Here is a 19,694-nt window from a genome sequence, read left to right as displayed (position 1 = left end):
AGCTGCGCTATGTTCTCTGTCCAGTGCAGCACGGGAATGTACTAACACTGCGCGACGCTTGCCGAAATGATTCCACGTGATAAGATTGCCCGAGGGCGATGCTGCAGATGACGAAGTGGAACGTGATACGCCAGAAGTCCTGCATCCACTACTATCGAACGCTGCGGTGTATTTTAAGCTCACGTGCACCTTTTTGTATGTTCCCGTCTATTTTTTCATCCCTTGATACCCTTTCCCCAGCGTGGTATAGCAAGCTGGACGCACGTCTGGTTGACCATCTCTTGTGGCTCACACCCACTGAGGGTGATTGGCCAAGAATAGAGTGGTCTTATAAAATCTTACAGAGTTTTAGAGCAATGAATTCATGGCTCTATAAAAGCCACTCTTCCAGATTTTGCTGTAATCATGCTGCGTGTTCCCCGCAAGCCAGGCGGTTTTTTTATATCTCAAAGAGCTTATCATATTGGTGCATTGCAATGAAGAGAGACAGGTATAAAAGTAAAACAACCATTCCATAATGCAATGAAAAAATCTTGAAGAAAGGTTGGAGCCTTGAAGACGAGCAGACTCATCAAAGTCTTGGCTGTACCTACACCCCATGTTCCAAAAATTTTTTATCTTCCCATGAACTTCCTTTCTGGGTTCTTTTATGTGTAACATACAATTGTCGCTCCCAAATGCAAGACAATAGATTTGATTCTTTTTATCCATCTTTCTGGTAGTGTAGCCAGAACAGCCCGATAAAAACAAGAGTCGCATTTTAAGGCGCATTGACATGTACGGTTTGAAACTTCATTTCGAAAAGCTGTTGCAAAATTAAGTAGCACGAGTACTCCTTAAAGCAGAGTACTTCATGCCCTAATGTTACCACAATGACGACAAAGGATGCCATAGTAAAGGTATCTGTATCAATTTCAGCACATGGCATTTTTTAACAGGCACCAGAACCACGGTACATGTGCCCTTCATAAACTTCACCAACGTGAGAGTGCAACCAGCACACTAAGAAATCGAGTCCAGGACCCAATGGCATAAAGCCATTGCCAAGTCAGTGCGGAATTTTCTTGCTTTCTTCACAATATAGAGGAACAGTGACATAGCATACTTCTTACACTGCTTTTATTTATGCAAGAAAGATCTAGTTACAGTGCAAATAGGAAAAGTTATCTGAAACAGATAAAGCTGTGAAATAAATAGGCAGCAGTGTCAAATGCTCTTGCCTTCAAACATCACAAATGCGTGTACTAGCATGCAAGTTGAAAGACTAGGCAACGTTGAGCTATGCAAGTAGGATTTGCTATTTCTGCACAAATGCCCTGTGCCTGGTGCAGCTGGTAGTGAGGTGACTACAAGTAAAAAAAAAATTTCACATTCAAGAACTTCCAGTAATGGTTGCTCGCGTGGTCAGCAGAGACAAAGAAAAAAAATTGATAAATATATCAATGTAAAGACATGGGGTGAGAATTCTTAAAGGACCGTAACATATATGTGTTGGTAACATACAGGGATACTGACTAAACCAATTTTTGAGGCTGAGTTTACTCTTGATCTAAAAATCTCTTGTACACAGAGACCACTCTGAGCAAGTATGAAGTTCAGTAAATGCTGATAAAATATTTTATTTTGACATTAATGCACTAAATCTTTGCACGAGGCATCTACTGACATCGATACCAGTGTGACATCAGGCTGAAGTGCCAATACTGTTGACTGCATGCCCCAGTATGGCTGGTTGTGACGATGTCAGGTACTCTATCACATACAAAGTAGCCACTTGTGCATCGCCAAAAACATTCAATGAGGCCAACCGTGTGCCACTAATGGATCAACGCAGCAGAGTAGTCATGGAAATGCCACAATATCTGGCACAGGCATGTGGCGTCTGGCACCACAGGGGGTCCCTGGGGGGTGGGGAGCAAAAGCACCCTTCAAGTTCACCGGCACTTCACCACTATGCAAGCCAAACAGACACTCCTGCCCTGCCACGATGATGCAACATGGGTTCGCAAGCCCCAAGACAAAATCCTGCCGACTGTCACGATATGAACTGAAACTAATAAAAAAAAAAGCGCATAATTAATGTTTAAGGGCGCACTCACGAGTCAAAGTAAATTTTTCTAGGTTCTTCAGGACTTGCTCTTTTATTGGACAGAGAAAAAGTTCAACAACTGAAAATTTGTGTGTAGGTAGCTTTTTAAGGTGCTCGCTTCTAACATATACAAAGTCTAAGCTGTTCAAATTTCAATAAAACTGATTCACACACACAGCCATCACTATATTGTAGCTGCTACGATGGTAATGAGACATTTCTCACTGAACAATAGAGGAAGAAACTGCTGCGTCTTATACAGTAGACTCTTCAGTAAACGGAAATCTGTAAAACAAAACTACTGCTTAAACGGAGCTATTGCCTCTGCAATGCTTGGTTTCGGGCTCATATTCTGCATTCATGTTCACCTCTCCGTAAACGGAACTCCTGTTAAATGAAACATATTTTCCCGGTCCCTTCAGGTTCCGTTTACCGAGAGTCTACTGTATAGCCGAATTTCGATGTGAAATTATACTTTACGTTTCCACAGCCATCAGCATCTCAAATTGCAAAAAGTAACTATTGTGCAGCTTCAAACATAAGCAACAACTGAAAAAGTGCAACAATTGTTCTCTTTGCAGAAAACTATCAAGGCAAAATGCAGCAGAAAGGATCCTTCGCTTCAAACATATCTTCACTCAAAATGCTCAAATGTTTCCGCACTTCTTTTCACATTCAATGGCAACATGATTCCCCTTGCCTAATGCCACAAAATTTTTTAAAGAGAAAGAGAGAGAGAGAGAGAGAGAGAAGCCGGAAAGAAAGACTGGCTGCTTGTAAGCAGTAGAAATGAGGATTTGGACGAGTAGCACAGAATTTAAAGCAAAAGTGCATGCAAGTAACAAATGGAACTCTCGTAAACATTTCGAAGCAGAGTTCACATTAACTGATGCAATAAAATGGACGACATAAATACCATTGAAATGTGCAATACCTGCCATATGAAAAAAGATCTTTTTGAGAGCAACTTTGCGCTCTCCTTTTATAGAGACGGCCTCAATGGTTCAAGAAAGCATCGGGCCATTAGCCCACATATGAGCTCTCTTAAATGAAGTGTGCTTAAAGATGTGTTTAAAGCATTGAATATTACATACATGCCCAGATTAATGTTCAACTCTTACTGTAATCTCATCATACAATATAATGGCAATGTTGTAAATTCACCCATTAAATGCCAAAGTGTTGATATGTTTGACCAACACAATTTGACAGGCCGAAACCTAATACCAGGTCAGAGGAACAAAAAATACGGGATTCTGGAATCACTCTAAACACATGTCCGAAAATCGGCAACCATCAATGAGGCAAAGCCTTTTTTACTGTCTTTGTAAGAGAAATATACTATAAAAAACCGGGCAAACAAGACATGCTTAGCCTTTTGGAATGCCCAAGGCAACAATATAACAATTGGCTCTTCAAGAGCACTTAGCAACAAAGTATAAATAAACAACCACTGAAAACTGATCATTGCATTTCGTACATTGACTACTGCACAAGACCAGAAGATATCTCACTTCGAAAATACTTCGAGCATTCTTTTACAATTCCAACAAGTGTACATTCACTTGATATACTTATCGCACACGAATTTGCAAACAAATGCTGAACGATGTGATCTAAGAAAAAACATTTGCTCAGTCACAGTGTCTCAGATTATGCCTTTATCAGAGGACAAACTTTATGTAACTGTGGCCTCGTTTTACTACAATAAAAACATAGAATGCACCACCAAATTCTGGTACCAGTGCAGCCAGCAAATAACAGAGAAATGCATAGGATACAGTAAAGAGTGAAAGTGTACCAAGTTCAGATGTAGCAATACATTTGAAAATGCTCTAGCATGGTTTTCATGTGTCTACAGAGTCTTGGTGTGGATTTAAGGCAGTGGCAAACCAAACAACACCAAGGACCTTCTTTTTGATGTACAAATTGCAGAGATTTGCATGTATCTGAAGTGAATTCATTTAGCTGTGCAATGCTCACTCGGCTGGCAAGGCTTAATAATGAAGAACAAAAATAAAGCACTACGACTACGAATCATCAGAACGAATAGGTTTGTGACACTCTTCAAAACCCACATTGACGTAATCTACAGAGAATGCCATGTCTGCTCTCATGTGACAAGCAATAACTGGCCGTTACAGAAGTTGCCTTTTAGGTGGCGAACTCAACGGCACATTCCACAACAGTGCAATGTCGATATAAATATCTTAGTGCATGCAAAATATGACAGTCAGACTGTTTCTTTTGCACATTCCCCTCTTTTGGCTTAAGACAATCGGCTCATGCTTCAAGCAATGCACACCAGAAAGTTCCAAGCTGCTGGCTGCGTTATTGAAGTCAAGACACAAACGAACAATACTGGGAAGCGATTTCAATTACTTGTCGAACAGGGCACTTCACTGAAATCACATACTACGTGGTGAAGCAGCCAATGACAAAGCCAGCTACTTGTTCCATTTGCTTCTACAAACTGCAGAACGACATCGCTCAATCAGCTTAACAAAAAAATGGTTTTCTCAAGCTGTTTTCATCAAGAAACAGAGAAATTGCATTTCTACTAGTATGCTCTTTTCTACAAAGCTAAAGTGTCATTATGAAAGACTGTCTTTTTCTCCTGGCTGGTGATGGTGAAGACCTTTTTACAATGGCTACTTTTTGGCAGCAACAACCTTGGAACAAATTTCAGATGTGAAGTCTGAACACGTGGCGTTGCCCCCGAGATCGGCGGTGAGATACTGCAGCAAAAGAATGAGAGAGAAGCCATAAAATATTAGCAACAGCCGTTCTTACAAAGGGAGTTATTGGTTCACAATAGCAATAACTCCCATTGTACAACAGGTACAGACAACCTCAATCATGCAGCATCAGAAGCATATGAGACAACATCTCAGTATAAGCAAGGCCATCAGTGTACTTCTCAAACATTAAACCCATAAAATCTAACGATTACTGATACACTCTTGTCAAATGAAGCCTGTGTTTTTTTTTTTAAATGAATTCAAACACAAACAAACACAGTACAAGGCACTTAATTCTAAAAGTTAGCTTCAGTGTAAGTTAGTAAAAAATATAAAGAAAGGAATAACATAAAACAGTTATACTGACAGCAGTGCAACAAGGGACAAGGAATAGGAAGTAACAAACGAGCGCTGAACTTACAGCTGAAGTTTACTTCCGAAACGGAGCAGAATATAAAGAAAACAGACACATGAACAAAACATTGCAAACCAATATTTGCAACAAAAAAAAAACACAATGAGGAATCAGCCTACTGAATATTGGTTTGCAATCTTTTGCTCACGTGTCAGTTTTCTTAATATTGTGCTCAGTTTCGGAAATAAACTTCCGCTGAAAGTTGAAGGCTCATCTGTGTTTCTCCCTATCCCGTGTTGCGGTGTTGTCCTAATAACCACCAACTTGCTCAAGGATTTGCTCTCTCAAGTGAAGGAGTTGTTTGCAATGCAACAAGAAATGGATACATGTGCAGGGAACACAGGCTGCCAAGAAAGGGTTGTCACAAAATTCATTCTACTGAAGCAATTTGAAGGCCAAATAATGAATCCAAAGTGAGTGCTTGAAGAACGTAATGTGCTGTGTGCCACTAAGTCATGGATTCGGGCACCAAGAATTCAGTTTTCTGACACTTTAGTCAGCTTCAGATAATTAAAACACCAACAATTAAAGAAAAACACATGATGCTATATATAATGTTTCTCATAGGTGTCAAACGGCAGCTACCAGGAATATATATTCTCTATTTTTCATTTAAGAGAAGCTGAATAACAGATGCTTTTCTCGTTAGGAGTTGTTCTTTCTTTCGAAATATGGTTTTGTCTGTGTTTCTCAATAGTTTACAAGCTACTAATAAACGTACAATATACATATTTTGTCATGTGATGCGCTAGCGTGAGCTAATTTCAATCTGCAGGAACCTTAACTCTGCTTTGGCCAGTGTACAAGACGTTGCTTGAATGACTGAAAGATTTTGAGCAGCTAAACTAGTGAACAGCAAGAAAAACCGTGCTGCTTTGTAGTACAATATTCCGAAACGAAGAAAAGGAGGGCGGGAGGGCTTCATTGGGGTAAGAAAATTTCAGATTTGTCACAGAAAACTTCTAATCTTAAGGAGCTCATGGAAGTAATTACAATTGCTACACCTGTCCTAACACTTCGTGGGGTACCTCCTGTAGTGTTATTAAAAGATTTCCTTGCCCAGCTTACTAGTGCCTTGTGTGGTACAAATCCCAATATCTAGAGTTATTATTTCAGACTAACCAATATCTCAAGCAGTGTTTTGGGTATCAATGTGGTGGTAGACATTCCAGCTGCAAAAAAACTTTTCGTATTTCAGTAAGTGAAGGTGCGAGAGAGTTACGTGCAACGAAATTTCACTTTTTTAGGGGTGCAACAGGGTACATGGATTTAGGAGCAGTCCTGGCAGCAGGCAAAAGTTCTTTTTGTAGCACGCTTGGAGCAGCCAAAAAGGCCTTTTCATGCAAGTTTCAGTACGAGGGAACGTTCACTGCAGCTGTAGCCCTGTTTTACAGCACTTGTGAAGCAACATTTGTCCATTGCTGCATTTCTCAAGCTCTATGCTAAACTGTGCAATAACCTTATATAAATCATATGGGATCTTTCGATGGGTTTTTGCCATCGCCCTCATGCTGAATATAATGTCCAAAGTGATAACATCCAGCGGCTTATCGCATGTCTTATCTGCGGGTAAAAGCGTGCGAGTGGCCATGATTAATGCGGCTGAAGCAGAGATCGAATGAGCAGGACCATCTCCGTCACTCTGAGGGTGCATACAATAACACACCTCAATTGGGAGACCTGCCATAGAAGCACAGAGGAAACAGCCCGCCCATCTTGAACGCTCTTGAAAAGAAGCAAGGGGGGGGGGGGGGGGGGGAAAGGGATCACTCTAGCAGCAACTGTGAACTTTGCTCCTAAAGGCGATGTTGCGATACACACTTCTATGTGTTGCGTTCTCATTGCGAAGCGACTGTGTGAAAAGTGTGGCTCTGCCTGAAGTAATTGTACGTATTCAATTATACCAGCGTTACAATGCAGACTTGCGCGAGACCAAATCGAAAAGAGTTGCCAGCCACACATCGTACACCATTACAATTTCTTATTACATTAATTGCATCAACCCTGTGGTGAGACTGTCTTTTTTTAGCTATGTATAACTGCTCATTTTTCACTTTTTTTTAAAACCTGAACGCACGAGCGTCAACCGTTGAGTCAATAAGCACGGTATAATGAAGCACAGCAGTGAAATGAATCACAATACGTGTGAGCACTCGATGAGCAGTTTTGTACACCTGTGTTAACTATGCTATTCCGGGAACTGGACACCACCTTCTGCTTTCAAGCACAGTTACCGTAATTTTTGTAATTATTTAAATGCTGCCATCAAGATACTGAAAAAAAAAAAGTTTCACCACAAGGGTGAAGCAATGAATGATATTGCAAAAAATCAAAGCGGGGAGTTTTAGAATAGAGTAGCTAAGTTATTATTCGTTGTAGTCACCTGCTAGTCGTGACTTAACGAGAGCCCCCAACAGGTTAGTGTACGATGCAAGCGCAGTGGCGCGGCACACTAGCATAAAGCTTTGAGTACAACATTTTATAACTCCCTGGTGTTATACGAAATAAGACTGGCCGCTAACTTTTTTGGATCCGATATTGCGTAACGCTACAAAGTGCTGGTGTGAGAGAATATGGCTGCACCAGGGAGAGATGCTCGAGGGCGCATAATGTAGAAAGGTTTACAAGCCATTCTCGTTGATGCCTGCCGAGATAGCGTGAGCGCCGGCGATCACGACCGCACCCATAGATTTAAAGTTCACAGCTGCTGCTTGACAGATCACAGCCTTGATCAAACTAAAAATAAGACCATTTTGATGAATCTGAAATTGTTTACGAGCACGAGGCTAGATGGCTGTTGCACCTTGATGCTAAAATATGTTGCTGTGGCGCAAAACGGCGCTGATAAACGAGTTTGGCACAACAGGAATGGCTCGGCACAGGACTGCGCAGACAAACATGTTTGGCACACAACGGCAAAGCTATTTCACCCCTGTTTTTTCCTATCACCTCCCAAACACAGAAATGAGATTGTGGTTCATTACTCATTACTTTTTTTTTTACCTGCCTTAAGCCAAGCTCAGGTTCTCTCATATAGATACAGCACATGTAATCTGCATTTCCAGCAAGTCAGCTGGGATCATGCAGCATTGGTGCGAGAGCAAACATGCAGCTCCATTCACATTTGGCTAGAGCTTCAAATGATGGTGACATTCATTTGATAACCTGAATTATAAAAGTTACCTTAAAATGCTTTGTAAATCATCGTGCTTTAGACCATTATTGATGATGAGTAAATCAATGAGTGTGCTGTTTACCCATGGGTGTGGCTAATGCAGAGTACGTTGACATTTACAAGGTGAACAACGAGGTGCACTACATGCTATAATGAGTGCTTAGTTCATTTATAATGCCAATGCATGTGTAGCTAACCATGAAGAAAGTGGTCATTCGTGATATGTAGGCTTGTGCGAATATTCTAATGAATAAAGGGTATTCGAATTTAAATTATTGAAAACTTCGAAGCATTCGGAATGAACGAATATGTGTACATCAATCCACATGTAACCACCTAAAAAGGTGGTTTCACTGCAGTGTAAGAATGCTAAGCCGTGAAAGCACCTACCCAAAGAAATTAGCTCTGCCGCGAAGCCTCTCTTCCAATTCAAAGGGGCCCGGCAACACTTATTGAGCATGGTCATAAAACTCTGCCGATCGGTAGTCCAGGCTACTGAGAACACGTGAGGCAAATATTATAGTGCAGCATGGGGCCTGATATTCACAATAATTCTCGAAGTCGGCTAAAAATTGTTCTCTTTTCTCAGCAAATGACACTACAAGCTCAAAAATCACTTGTCACAGTCATTGGCAGATTCAAGCATGGTGCACTCGGTCGTTATTGGGGCTGCCGCTTGTCCACGCGTACGTGCGTCATCGCACTGAAACGCCGCGGATTCGAAGAAAAAATAAAGGATAAAGAAAGGGTCACAAGGGTTACAAGGCACAAGTGACATTTTTTTGCCCCGTGCCATCCCTCTCTACTTAGCTTCCAGCTCTTTTGTTGAGACGAGAAGAGAGAATGCAATTGCAGCATGCGACAAATATTTGGAACTCTGCTTGTACTGGACTGATTCTAAAAATCAATTCATCATTTTATTAAGCTTGAAAGCTTGTTATGACGGCTTACGTGCTCCAAGTATGATGATGATGTTTGGTGTTTTGTGGCGCAAGGGCCATTTGATGGCCAAAGAGCACCAGTTCATGGGACTGCTCTAAGTATAGTAAATTTTAAAATGTTACGTATTTTACACGTTATCACTCGCATCCTATAAAAACTGAAATCCCGCTACTACTCAAGGTTGTTTTGACTTCGCTACTTATAATGAAAAAAAAAAAAAAAAAAAAAACCCACTGTGCAGGTTAGTTAGGTCATGATAAATATTTCCATTTTTTCTTATATGTAATACATTCCATTTGAATTCGATTCAAAATTATTCGACCAAAGTCACTATTCACTTCGAACCTAAAATTAACTATTCGCACAAGCCTAATGATACGCAATCAATCCAATTACATTTTTCATTCAAGTACTCTTCCATGTATCACTCTCTATTAATACAAATATGTGCATGTACTTCACTGCTTTGCTTTCTCAAAATTAAACATCTTATTTTTATGGCTAAGAAACAATAACAAGATGGGCACCATGCAGCCAAAAGGTTCAGCAAGTTCTTTGATAGTCTACTTCATAACATTCTTTCAAGTTTTACCAGTCTATTAGTCTATTTTGTGCTGCACAAAACAAAGGCAGCAACATTTTTCCAATACAGACACTTCGTGTAGCTTAAAACCATAGCTTCCACATCTATATCTTTCATATCATTGGGACAAGCTTTCACAAGAAATCTTGGAGGCGTTGGAAATAGCAAGGCTCGGCAGCAGGTGTCTGAGTTGCCTTGACAGGCAAAGAAATCGATTATTGGTCAAATGGTTGTATGCGCAATGTGTATGGTTAGCAGCGGCAATGTTGATAGTTCGTTCTTTTTATGACAGGTTATCATGGCTTTTATCATTTTTCCATCTTTATTTTGTTATAATATATAGCATTATGCACTGTTAACAAACTTTGTTTTAAGTCAGCACTGTGGTTTGTGTCCTGCTTTTTTTTTTAGCACTGTTTTTATATTTGCCATGTCGTACTAACACACCCAAGCATCTACTTTAGTCACAGGATAAGTATGTATGCGCAGATATACAATCCACGAGTCCTCAGCAAAATACGAAACCATTAAAGGGGCCCTGCAACACTTTTTCAAGTAGCCATGAAATGCGTTCACTAAAGGAGGATTGCCTTATGAATTCACTGCCGAAAAGTTTTTTAGAATTCGTCCAGTACAAGTGGAGTTACAAAGATTTGTCGCAAGCTGCAATTACATTCTCTCTTCTCTCATCCCGACGAAAGTGCTGGGAAGCTAAGCAGGGAGGGATAGCACGGGGAAATAAATGCATCATGCGCGCCTCGTGACCTTGAGCACTTTTTCTCTCTCTCTTTCTTTTATCGAATACATGGCCTCCAAGTGCTATAGCGCGCATGTGTGAGAAAGTTACAGTTTAGTGTGGCGGCCCCACAGTGTGACTGAGCATGCCATGCTCAAATCAGCCAATGGCTAATACAATTGCTGTGACAAGTGATTATTGAGCTTGCAGCGTCATTTGTCAAGAGAAGAGAAAGCCATTTATAACTGACTTTGAGAATTTCTGAATTTCAGGCGCGTGCTGCATCGTAATGTTTGGCTTGTGTGTTCTTGGAAGCCTGGACTATAAATCGGCATCGTTTTAGTGTCCTTCTATTAGTGTTATTTTAGTTTCGTTCTTCTGGTGCACGTATGCGGGCATAGGTTCGAATCTTACTTCTGTCTCTAAAGGAGCAGACAGTCTTGTTGGCTAGAGCTGCACCAACTAATAAAAATCCGCTGGTGGTTTATTTCCAGCTTTTTTAAAGCACACACAAAAAAAACTCAGTGCGACGTATAAGCACTGATAAGATGCAATCTGGTATACTGAATGTACTCAAAAAGTGTTGGAGGGCCCCTCTAATGCAGCTGTTCAGAACTGCACGTGAAATCGGATATACGCAGGCTGCAATAACATGCAGCACTCGATAAGTGGAGTGACTCCCGATGTCCTGAAAACGAAGTTAATGAAACCCTAGTGGCCACTTCCCTCTAAAACCACCCTAAAGCCACCTTATGATGGCTGCATTTAACATTTTGCAGCAGCATCGGTGGAGTTTGAGAGCATTTTTGCCGTTTTGGAATGGCTTGGCATAGCAGTTTGCTGATGCAGCACTTTGGAGCCACTGGTGCAGCTATACTGTGCCTCACTGATTTAAGAACCCCATGTCTACGTGTAAATCTGCTTTTGCAAGGTATAGCTCATTGATCTTTCACCTTTCCTTCTCGAATTGTGTCGAAGCAGGCAGCCTCGATGACATCAGCAAAGTTTGTGAGCTTCATGTGGCGCAGCATCATGACGGCACTGAGCAGAAGTGCAGTTGGGTTAGCCTTGTTCTGGCCAGCAATGTCCGGTGCTGTTCCATGGACCTGTAAACCATTAAAACACACACTTCCCATGAGTGACACTGAATTGCATAAGCATGGTATGTCATAAGTATAACCAACTGAATAAGTACACCTTTCCTACAAGTACATAAATAAAAGCAGTAACTTTCTTTTCCTCAAACTTAATTAAAACCAATTTTTTAATTATTCCAGGACTGTGTTTGTTGACAACCTTCTCATATGTAGTAACGTAACCAGGCTTCCTGGATGTTAAAGCAGATTAGTTAGAATTAAACAAAATATGTCAAATACAAGGTATGACTTAGAAGCGCTTTTCTTTCCCGAATGTGTGTGTGTGTGTGTGTGTGTGTGTGTGTGTGTGTGTGTGTGTATGTGTGTGTGTGTGTGCGTGTGTGTGTATATATATGCCAATGAATAACCTTGAATTCAACCAAAGCATGACAGCTAACTTTAACACAGAAATGCATGGACTATCCTTGAGTTGGTCTTATAAAGAAAAAGATTAGGTTTAACCACATGTGCAATCAGCACCAGGAGCACTTTTTGTATCCTGTACTTTGGCATAAAGAGATCAATAAAGCAAGCCTCTAGGTGTGAGATGGTCTAAATGAATTTGGAAGACCAAAGAAGGCCAAAGGGTGCGACATCAAGCGTCGTGATAAATTGGTAGAGTGTGCCAAAAAACTAGTTTATGATAAACCACTATCTTGTGGAAAGTGTTATGTCAGGCAGACGGGCCGGTGTGTAAACAATAAATTGTTAGATCATAAGGCATCTTTGGGAAGGACACCTGGTTCAAATCTTTCGTTACACTGGAGGGAGTGCGGCTGCGCGCTCTTGCTGTCTGGGGGCTCGCAAGAATAAAAGGCAAGATTGCACGAGAAATAGAGGAGGGATATTTTATTAATAGATTAGGTGACACATGCGTGGCGAGGCCCTCCATCACGTTACATGACACCGAGATGGATTACTTGAGTGCATGCCACTAAAACAATTTTTTTTTTTCTGGGAATATGACATGTGACTGTCGACCTGTATATATATGTGTGCGCTTTTACGAATAAATTTAGTTGATAGTTTGCGCTTGTCCTTCTCTTGTGTTTATTTGTGCCATATCTCGTTAAGAATGAACGAACTCGCTCAAAAGTCACTCTGCAAAGAAAACATTCAAGACAACAAAGGCAACACCACTCTTTCATCTCAGCAAAAGGAACTGAGGTCTGCTGGCATACTCCTTTCAGAGTGAGCACGGAAATCGGATCCTGCTTTACAATAGCACTTTAGTGTGTTCTTTGCAACATTATCACATATTGATCATTGGTTTAACTTTGTCAATTCTAGATACAAATAGGCATGCAAATTTAGTTAAGTAAGGTTTCATGGCCCAAGAGACTTTACTGTGCCAAAGAGGGTGAAGACAAAAGTTTTACTATAAGCAGCTCCAGCTGCAGTGCTTAAAACTCATTCAAACACTCTATCACGTAAAAAAAAAACAAATCAAACCGGTCACAGGTTGCACAGCACATGACCCCCTAAAGCAAACATAGGGTTAAGTGACATGTTAAACTTATACAGCAAGCACACTGAAGTGCTTTTGCCTACGTCCTCCCATATATGGACACATAACCAATATGTGCAACACTGCTGGTGGTTCATGGCATTTATCACATCTCGTCTGTTCCTCTTCTGGTAATAAGTAATTATACCTGATGTGAGCGTCTCCCGTTCGAAATCGACAAAGTATTACTAAGACGAACCATTCTGATGGTAGGGAGATGATTTAGACCCCACCCAAAAGTTTTGAAGAAACCCGACGTTTCGAAACCGACTTGGTTCCTTCCTCAGGGGTGACTGCGGAGACTCCGTAGCAGCGGCATCTTCAAAGCCCTCGCGGGGTGGATAATGACCCCCCCCCTCTCTCTCGTTTTGCCATGGCACGCTGTCCATGTGTATACACTGGGGGAAGGGTTCTGAGAGAGCGGTTGATGTTATGGGCTGTCCTCTGTAAGTGCCACGACTTGAGTAATAACCTTCTCCTCCAGTTTGGCTTGCTTTCAAGGATGGCCGTCGCTTCGAAATTTATCCGGTGATCCAACGTCTCAGCATGTACGGCGACTGCGCTGCGCTCTTTGCAGAACTTCTGCACATCGTTAGTGTGTTGTTTCAGTCGTTCCGGTAGATTTTTCGTTTCACCGATATATGAAGAGGGGCACTTGACGCACGGAATTTTGTAAACGACACCGGGGGTCCTGTCAATTGTTGGCTGGTCTTTCGGGCGGGGGAGGAGGCGGCCCAGCGTACACGAAGGCACGTGCGCAATGTGAACCCCTTCCTTCTTGAAGATCCGCGCCAACATCTCGCTGGTTCCCTGAACGTATGGAACCGGTACGCGTTTCGGGGGGCTGACAATTAAGGTTGATTGAGGTTTTCGTATCCTCTGTTGTTCTGCGCGGCAGGTGGCGGCTTGAATGAAGTTTTTTTGGGTATCCGTTTTTTCTGAGGTCCGCAATTACGCGGGCCTCTTCTTTCTTTCGCTCTGTGTCGTTGGTCTCTTCTTTCTTTCGCTCTGTGTGGTTGGAGCATAAGTTCTTAGCTGATGGTAGCATTCTGATGGTAGCCTCTCCTCGAATTATCCTGGACAGCTCTGACAAGTTGGAGTTTATTGTACCATTTTATTTTCCATTCACATAACCCATTACGGGTTGGTACCATACGATGAGCTTGAATTCAACACTTAACAGATACGTTACCATTTTCAGTACAGCAGACTCGCAGTAAACGGAAATCTGTTAAACTGAACTGCTGCTTAAATGTAACGCGTGCTCCAGACGAGATTGGTATCATGCTTGCATTCTCCTCCCTTGTTCACCTCTCGGTAAATGGAACTCTTGCAAAACACAACCTATTTTCCAGTTCCTTTCAAGTTCCGTTTATTGGGAGTCTGTTATACTGAGATGTTTCACTGCTGCTGCATACTTATTGTACACTCCTTATATTTCTGGGGATCCCAATATGACTAGGAACACAGCAAAAGCCTATTATCTGACCTTTACTTAGGCATGATATCAATAATGGCTGCTTGTACTGAGAGTGCGCGTTCAAGGTCTTGAGAGCACCAGAAGAGTCTGTCAAACCATCAATTTCTTAGTGTTTGGCACTCGCGATCTTCCGTACTGCCATCCACAAAGCATAATACTCAGCAGTGCACACTTAGACTAACAATAAAGCATGCAAAGCATCAGCAAAAGCATCCCAACACCCACTAGCTCTTGCAAACATTTTTTTTATAGCTCGGTGTGGCATCTAAGTACAGTTGACAGGTGTCGTTTTCGAATTTATACAGAGTACTTTTCTATACCCAGCATTGTAGACTCTCCCGAGTCTGTTTGTATTATACAAAGTACTTTTCTATATCCAGCATTGTAGGTGCTTCCGAGTCTGTTTTGCAGTGAAGCTGATATTCTGTCCCAATTGCTGAAAAATATATTCCCTCTCAATCTTGCAAATAAACGGTGTCTTTATGAATTACTTTGGTCATGTAAAGAGGCAGAACTGATAAGGCAAATCAAATATTTTAAGAGAGTGGCGTGTGTCTGTGTGATAGCGATGGGCTGCGGTATAAACATGGATAATAAGTCTTTGTTGGTAGTTAGCGTTTGGGCATTGTTTTATGCTTTCGTTTATGTCCGTATTGCTTGCATTACAAATTGTCACCGATGCGAACCCAACAGCCCAGATAGCCACAATTTTTCTTAATTCTGCATTTTTTTATTATCTTCAGAAACGAAACAGAAGGGAAACTGTTAAATATTATTCTTACATGAAGTAGAGCTTGAGTAGAAATCTGTTGCACTATTGTCAGTCAAAATTAACGAACTACACTACTCTGAATAAAAAAATATATATACAGTGATAAATGCGTCCCATAAAATGCCTCACCGATTCAAAAATAGCACCATCGTAGCCGATGTTCCCACTCGGTGTCACTCCAAGCCCTCCAACAAGACCAGCGCACAAATCACTGCAAAAAGAAATACAGTACAGCTGTAGCGATCCACTCAGCGTGATCATATAAAGTGTATGTGGAAGCATGCGCAACCGAACAGCCCTCATGATCTGGCCCACACTTACCTAAGAATGTCGCCATAAAGGTTAGGCATCACAAGAACATCAAACTTGGATGGATCCTGGACCATCTGCAAATTTATAAAACGTGCAAGTGCAAATGAAATTATAGTGAATGTCTGTGTTTCCTTCTCACACAAGTAACACACAGCGGTGAGCACTGTTAGGGTGAACCCGCGAGCGAGTGGCCGATGGCACTGTCAGTGCCGGGTAAGAACCATAACTATCATCTTCACTGTGGAAAATAGGTAGGAAATCTCAGAACATGCCTAGACCGTGTAAACTCCAAGTTGACTTGAAAGAAGTATCATGTGAATGGAGTACAGAGTGAACACGCGCAGCAGCGATACCCTAACATGAACTTTATCAGTATCACGGTAACTTGTAGGAATTGAGGCTAGTCTGTCGCCATTATGCGAACTTGTTCCACCTTTTTCTGTCGTTCTCATGTCCTAACATGACTCTCCCCTTTTCGGCAGTCCGTCAGTGCTGGAAGAGCGGGAGTGACGTTGACCCCTCTCACCCAGTACCGGATCATACTGGATCTCGACTGTGGCACCACCTTGCAAGACATTTTCACGCACGTGCACTCTCGGCGTGTCACCCCTTTTGCTCATTGAGACGTGCTCGCGGCACCCTTGGTGTTGTACTTTGGCCCAAGGTGTGGATAAGCCACATTTGCTTTCTCGCCGCCTTTTGCAGCGGGCGCTTTACTGCGTTTTTGGTGTTGTCGCAGGCAATAAAGTGTTGCGACTTGATTAAGAGCAGTACTGTGTACTTGCTGCGCTGCACTCGATGCCTTAGCTGTCCGAATACGCATGTGCAGAGGCATTAGTCACGCAAGGTGACGCTGAACGCGGCCCTGCCGCTTGCTAAGACTGAACCCATGCTAGTGGCCATACCCCTGCGGGATAAGTGTACCCTACAAACTTTAAATTGTAAAAATAAATCTTAGTCACACAGGTACAACTTTGCCATTGTGGATTTCAGATAAAAGGATAAATTGCATTGTCAGCAGCATTTCAAGCCTTCATTATGAAGTTATGGACTCTTTAGTGTGAAGCTGCAGACTCGGTAATGAGGCTAAGGAGCCTCAATCACATATATACATACTTGCCAAGTTCAAGGATCCTGAATCCGGGAGATTTCCGCAATGGGGGGGAGGGGGGGTGCGCTGAATTATTCTCTCTTTTTTTTTTTGGCACCACAAAACCCCAAGGTCAGACGAACAAACAAAAACAACAGCGCAATAAACAAGAGGGGTGAAAAGGGGGGTTTCAATTGCAAGCGCCAACATCAGCGTTGCGGTCTGGGAGTGGCCGAACACACGAGGATAGGGTTTCCCACTAAGGTGAGTCTCAAAGGATCAAACACAACTAGCAAAATCTATTTTTGTTGAAACAACTCACGTAATTCTTCACACCTTAACGGACGGGACGGCGCAGCTGGCTGCCGCAAAAGTGCGTGTCAAAGCTTTGCTCACTACTAGATTCTTTTGACAGGAACGCCAAAACGCGTCTGGCCCCTTTTTATTGAGATATCAATAATATGGACAGTTCGCTGGTGTTTTGCTGTCGCCGGCACCGCAGTAATTCACGCATCTATAATATTGTCACAGGTAATGGGTATGAGCCAATAACTGTAGGTGGAATCCCTTGGAAGTGAAGAAGGAAGAGGGCTTTTGCTTCCTGGTCTGAGGGCAAGCAAGACTTGATTCGTCGCTGTCTGTTATTACGTTCGCGGCACTGGTGGAGGTGCTGGGTAAATGCGCCTCGGCTGCAGATTTTCAGCCGACACATTGAGCTACTTGGAGACAGCTACAGCTCCCACGACAAGAAGCAGTCGCCCCCTGCGAGGACTATCTCCCGAATACGGTCCCCTCTCTCAAGACGAGATGGCAACTTCAACTACCAACCAGGCGAGTCATACCAACGACGCCTATTCTTTTCTCCCGCATGTTTTTCATGCGCCGCAAACACCACGCTCATTTCATGGAGACATTTATGAAGATGTTGATGACTGGCTTGACCACTTCGATCGAGTTGCCAACATCAACTAATGGGATGAAGCTCGCAAGCTGCGGAGAGTTTACTTTGCGTTAGAAGACTGCCAAAACGTGGTATGAGAATCATGAGGGTTCCTTTGCGACGTGGCATGAGTTCAGCCGACAGTTTCGTGATGCATACCGCAGCACTGAAAGGAAAGAGAGAGCAGAGCAGGCTATCTCGTCTCGGAACCAACGACCCAACGAGAGAGTTTAGATGTTTGTCGAAGACGTGCTTTGACTCTTCAAGCATGCTGACCCTGCAATGTCCGAGGAAAAGAAGGTGCGGCATTTAATGCGTGGGGTAAAAGAGCAGCTCTTCGCCGGACTCGTGTGCAATCCACTGACGACTGTGGCAGAGTTCATATATGAGGCAACCACAATGGAGCGTACTCTCCAGTATCGGTCGTCACAGTATGAACGCCACGACGTGACCCCTGCTGCATGCTCTATCGGGGCTGACAGCGAGAGGCATGCCCTCGCAGAGTTCATAAAAAGTGTCGTGCGGAACGAGCTGGCCAACTCCAAGCAGCGGGACCCCAACCACTCGTAAGTGCTCTCGCAGACTTAATCCGAAATGAGATCCGACAGGTGGTCACCCCACTCGCGCCAACAAGGCCTGAGGCCCCTGTGCCGACTTATGCGGCGGCTCTGCGATCTCCTGCACCACATGGCCCTGATCCCACCATGGGGACAATGAATCAGGCTAGCCATCGATTCCAGGGCACCTCTTCGACTCCGCCACCCGCCTCAAGGTTTCCGAGTGCACCAACTTATCGTCCGTCTGGATCGCGGCAGAACGCCACAAAGGCCAGCGTGTGGCATATGTCAGATAACCGTCCACTCTGCTACCACTGTGGCAAAGCGGGTCACGTCAACCGTAATTGCCAGTACCGCCAACTTGGTTTCCGTGGCTTTCACCCTGATGCTCGGTGCCCGCGTTACGGTGAGCGTCCCCGCGACATCGAAGCGTACCTTACAGGCCAGCAAGCTCCTCGCCTTGGTCAATGCCCCCAATCACGATCACCATCACCTCGCCGCCCCACGTCACCTAGTACTCCCTCGTCATCTTATGCTCCTTTCAGAGGCCGGTCACAGAGTCCCTACAGGGGAAACCAGAAACCGCGGCTCCTGGGGGTGAAGCCGCGTCCCAACGAACTGTCAAAGAGCCTCCCTCGACGTAAAGACCCGACGAAAACCGTCCTGATTTTCCAGTCGTTTCCGAAAGTTATAAGACTGTTTCCGCCGACATCACCGTACACGTCGATAATCACGTCGTCACTGCCCTCGTCGACACCGGCGCCGATTACTCGGTTATGAGCCGCACCCTGGCATCCCAACTGAGGAAGGTAACTACCCCTTGGCAAGGACCCCCGTTGCGCACGGCAGGGGGCCACCTCGTCACGCTGACTGGAATGTGCACAGCCCGTGTTTGAGTCTGTGCTTTGACGTTCACAGGGTCTTTCCTCGTATTACCTGCGTGCTCCCGTCCACTCATTCTGGGACTGCACTTTCTTCGCGAACACGGCGCAATTATTGACCTACGAGACTTGCAGGTGTCGTTCGAAGACTTGTTTCATCCTGAACCGGAAAACGCCCGCTCATCGAAGGCTGCCCTACGTGTATCCTCCGAATCTGTTACTCTGCCTCCCCAGCAGCCTTTTTATCAACGTTGAATGTGACCAAGACGTCCCCGATGCTGTAACTGCAGAAGGAAATTTGTCCCTACTTTTTGCACAACAAATCTGCGTTGCCCGAG

The 19,694-nt window shown here is 43.3% G+C and overlaps 1 protein-coding gene across 1 annotated transcript in view; it reads right to left on the bottom strand.

Moving 5' to 3' along the window:
- Positions 1 to 4,348: 4,348 nt before the first annotated feature.
- The window catches only part of Idh3a (isocitrate dehydrogenase [NAD] subunit alpha, mitochondrial), a 29,696-nt gene continuing 14,350 nt past the window's right edge, over positions 4,349 to 19,694 (bottom strand). The window contains exons 7-10 of the mRNA XM_037412186.2: positions 15,898 to 15,962; positions 15,706 to 15,787; positions 11,635 to 11,787; positions 4,349 to 4,827 (exon numbers count right to left, since the gene is read on the bottom strand). Of these exons, the coding sequence (XP_037268083.2) occupies positions 4,741 to 4,827; positions 11,635 to 11,787; positions 15,706 to 15,787; positions 15,898 to 15,962 (387 nt within the window). The 3' untranslated portion in view covers positions 4,349 to 4,740. The remainder of the gene's footprint in view (positions 4,828 to 11,634; positions 11,788 to 15,705; positions 15,788 to 15,897; positions 15,963 to 19,694) is intronic.

Source organism: Rhipicephalus microplus, chromosome 1, assembly GCF_043290135.1.
Source record: "Rhipicephalus microplus isolate Deutch F79 chromosome 1, USDA_Rmic, whole genome shotgun sequence".
NCBI lineage: Eukaryota > Metazoa > Arthropoda > Arachnida > Ixodida > Ixodidae > Rhipicephalus > Rhipicephalus microplus.
The sequence above is the reverse complement of the archived record's forward strand: the minus strand, read 5'-3'. Positions and strand labels throughout refer to the sequence as shown.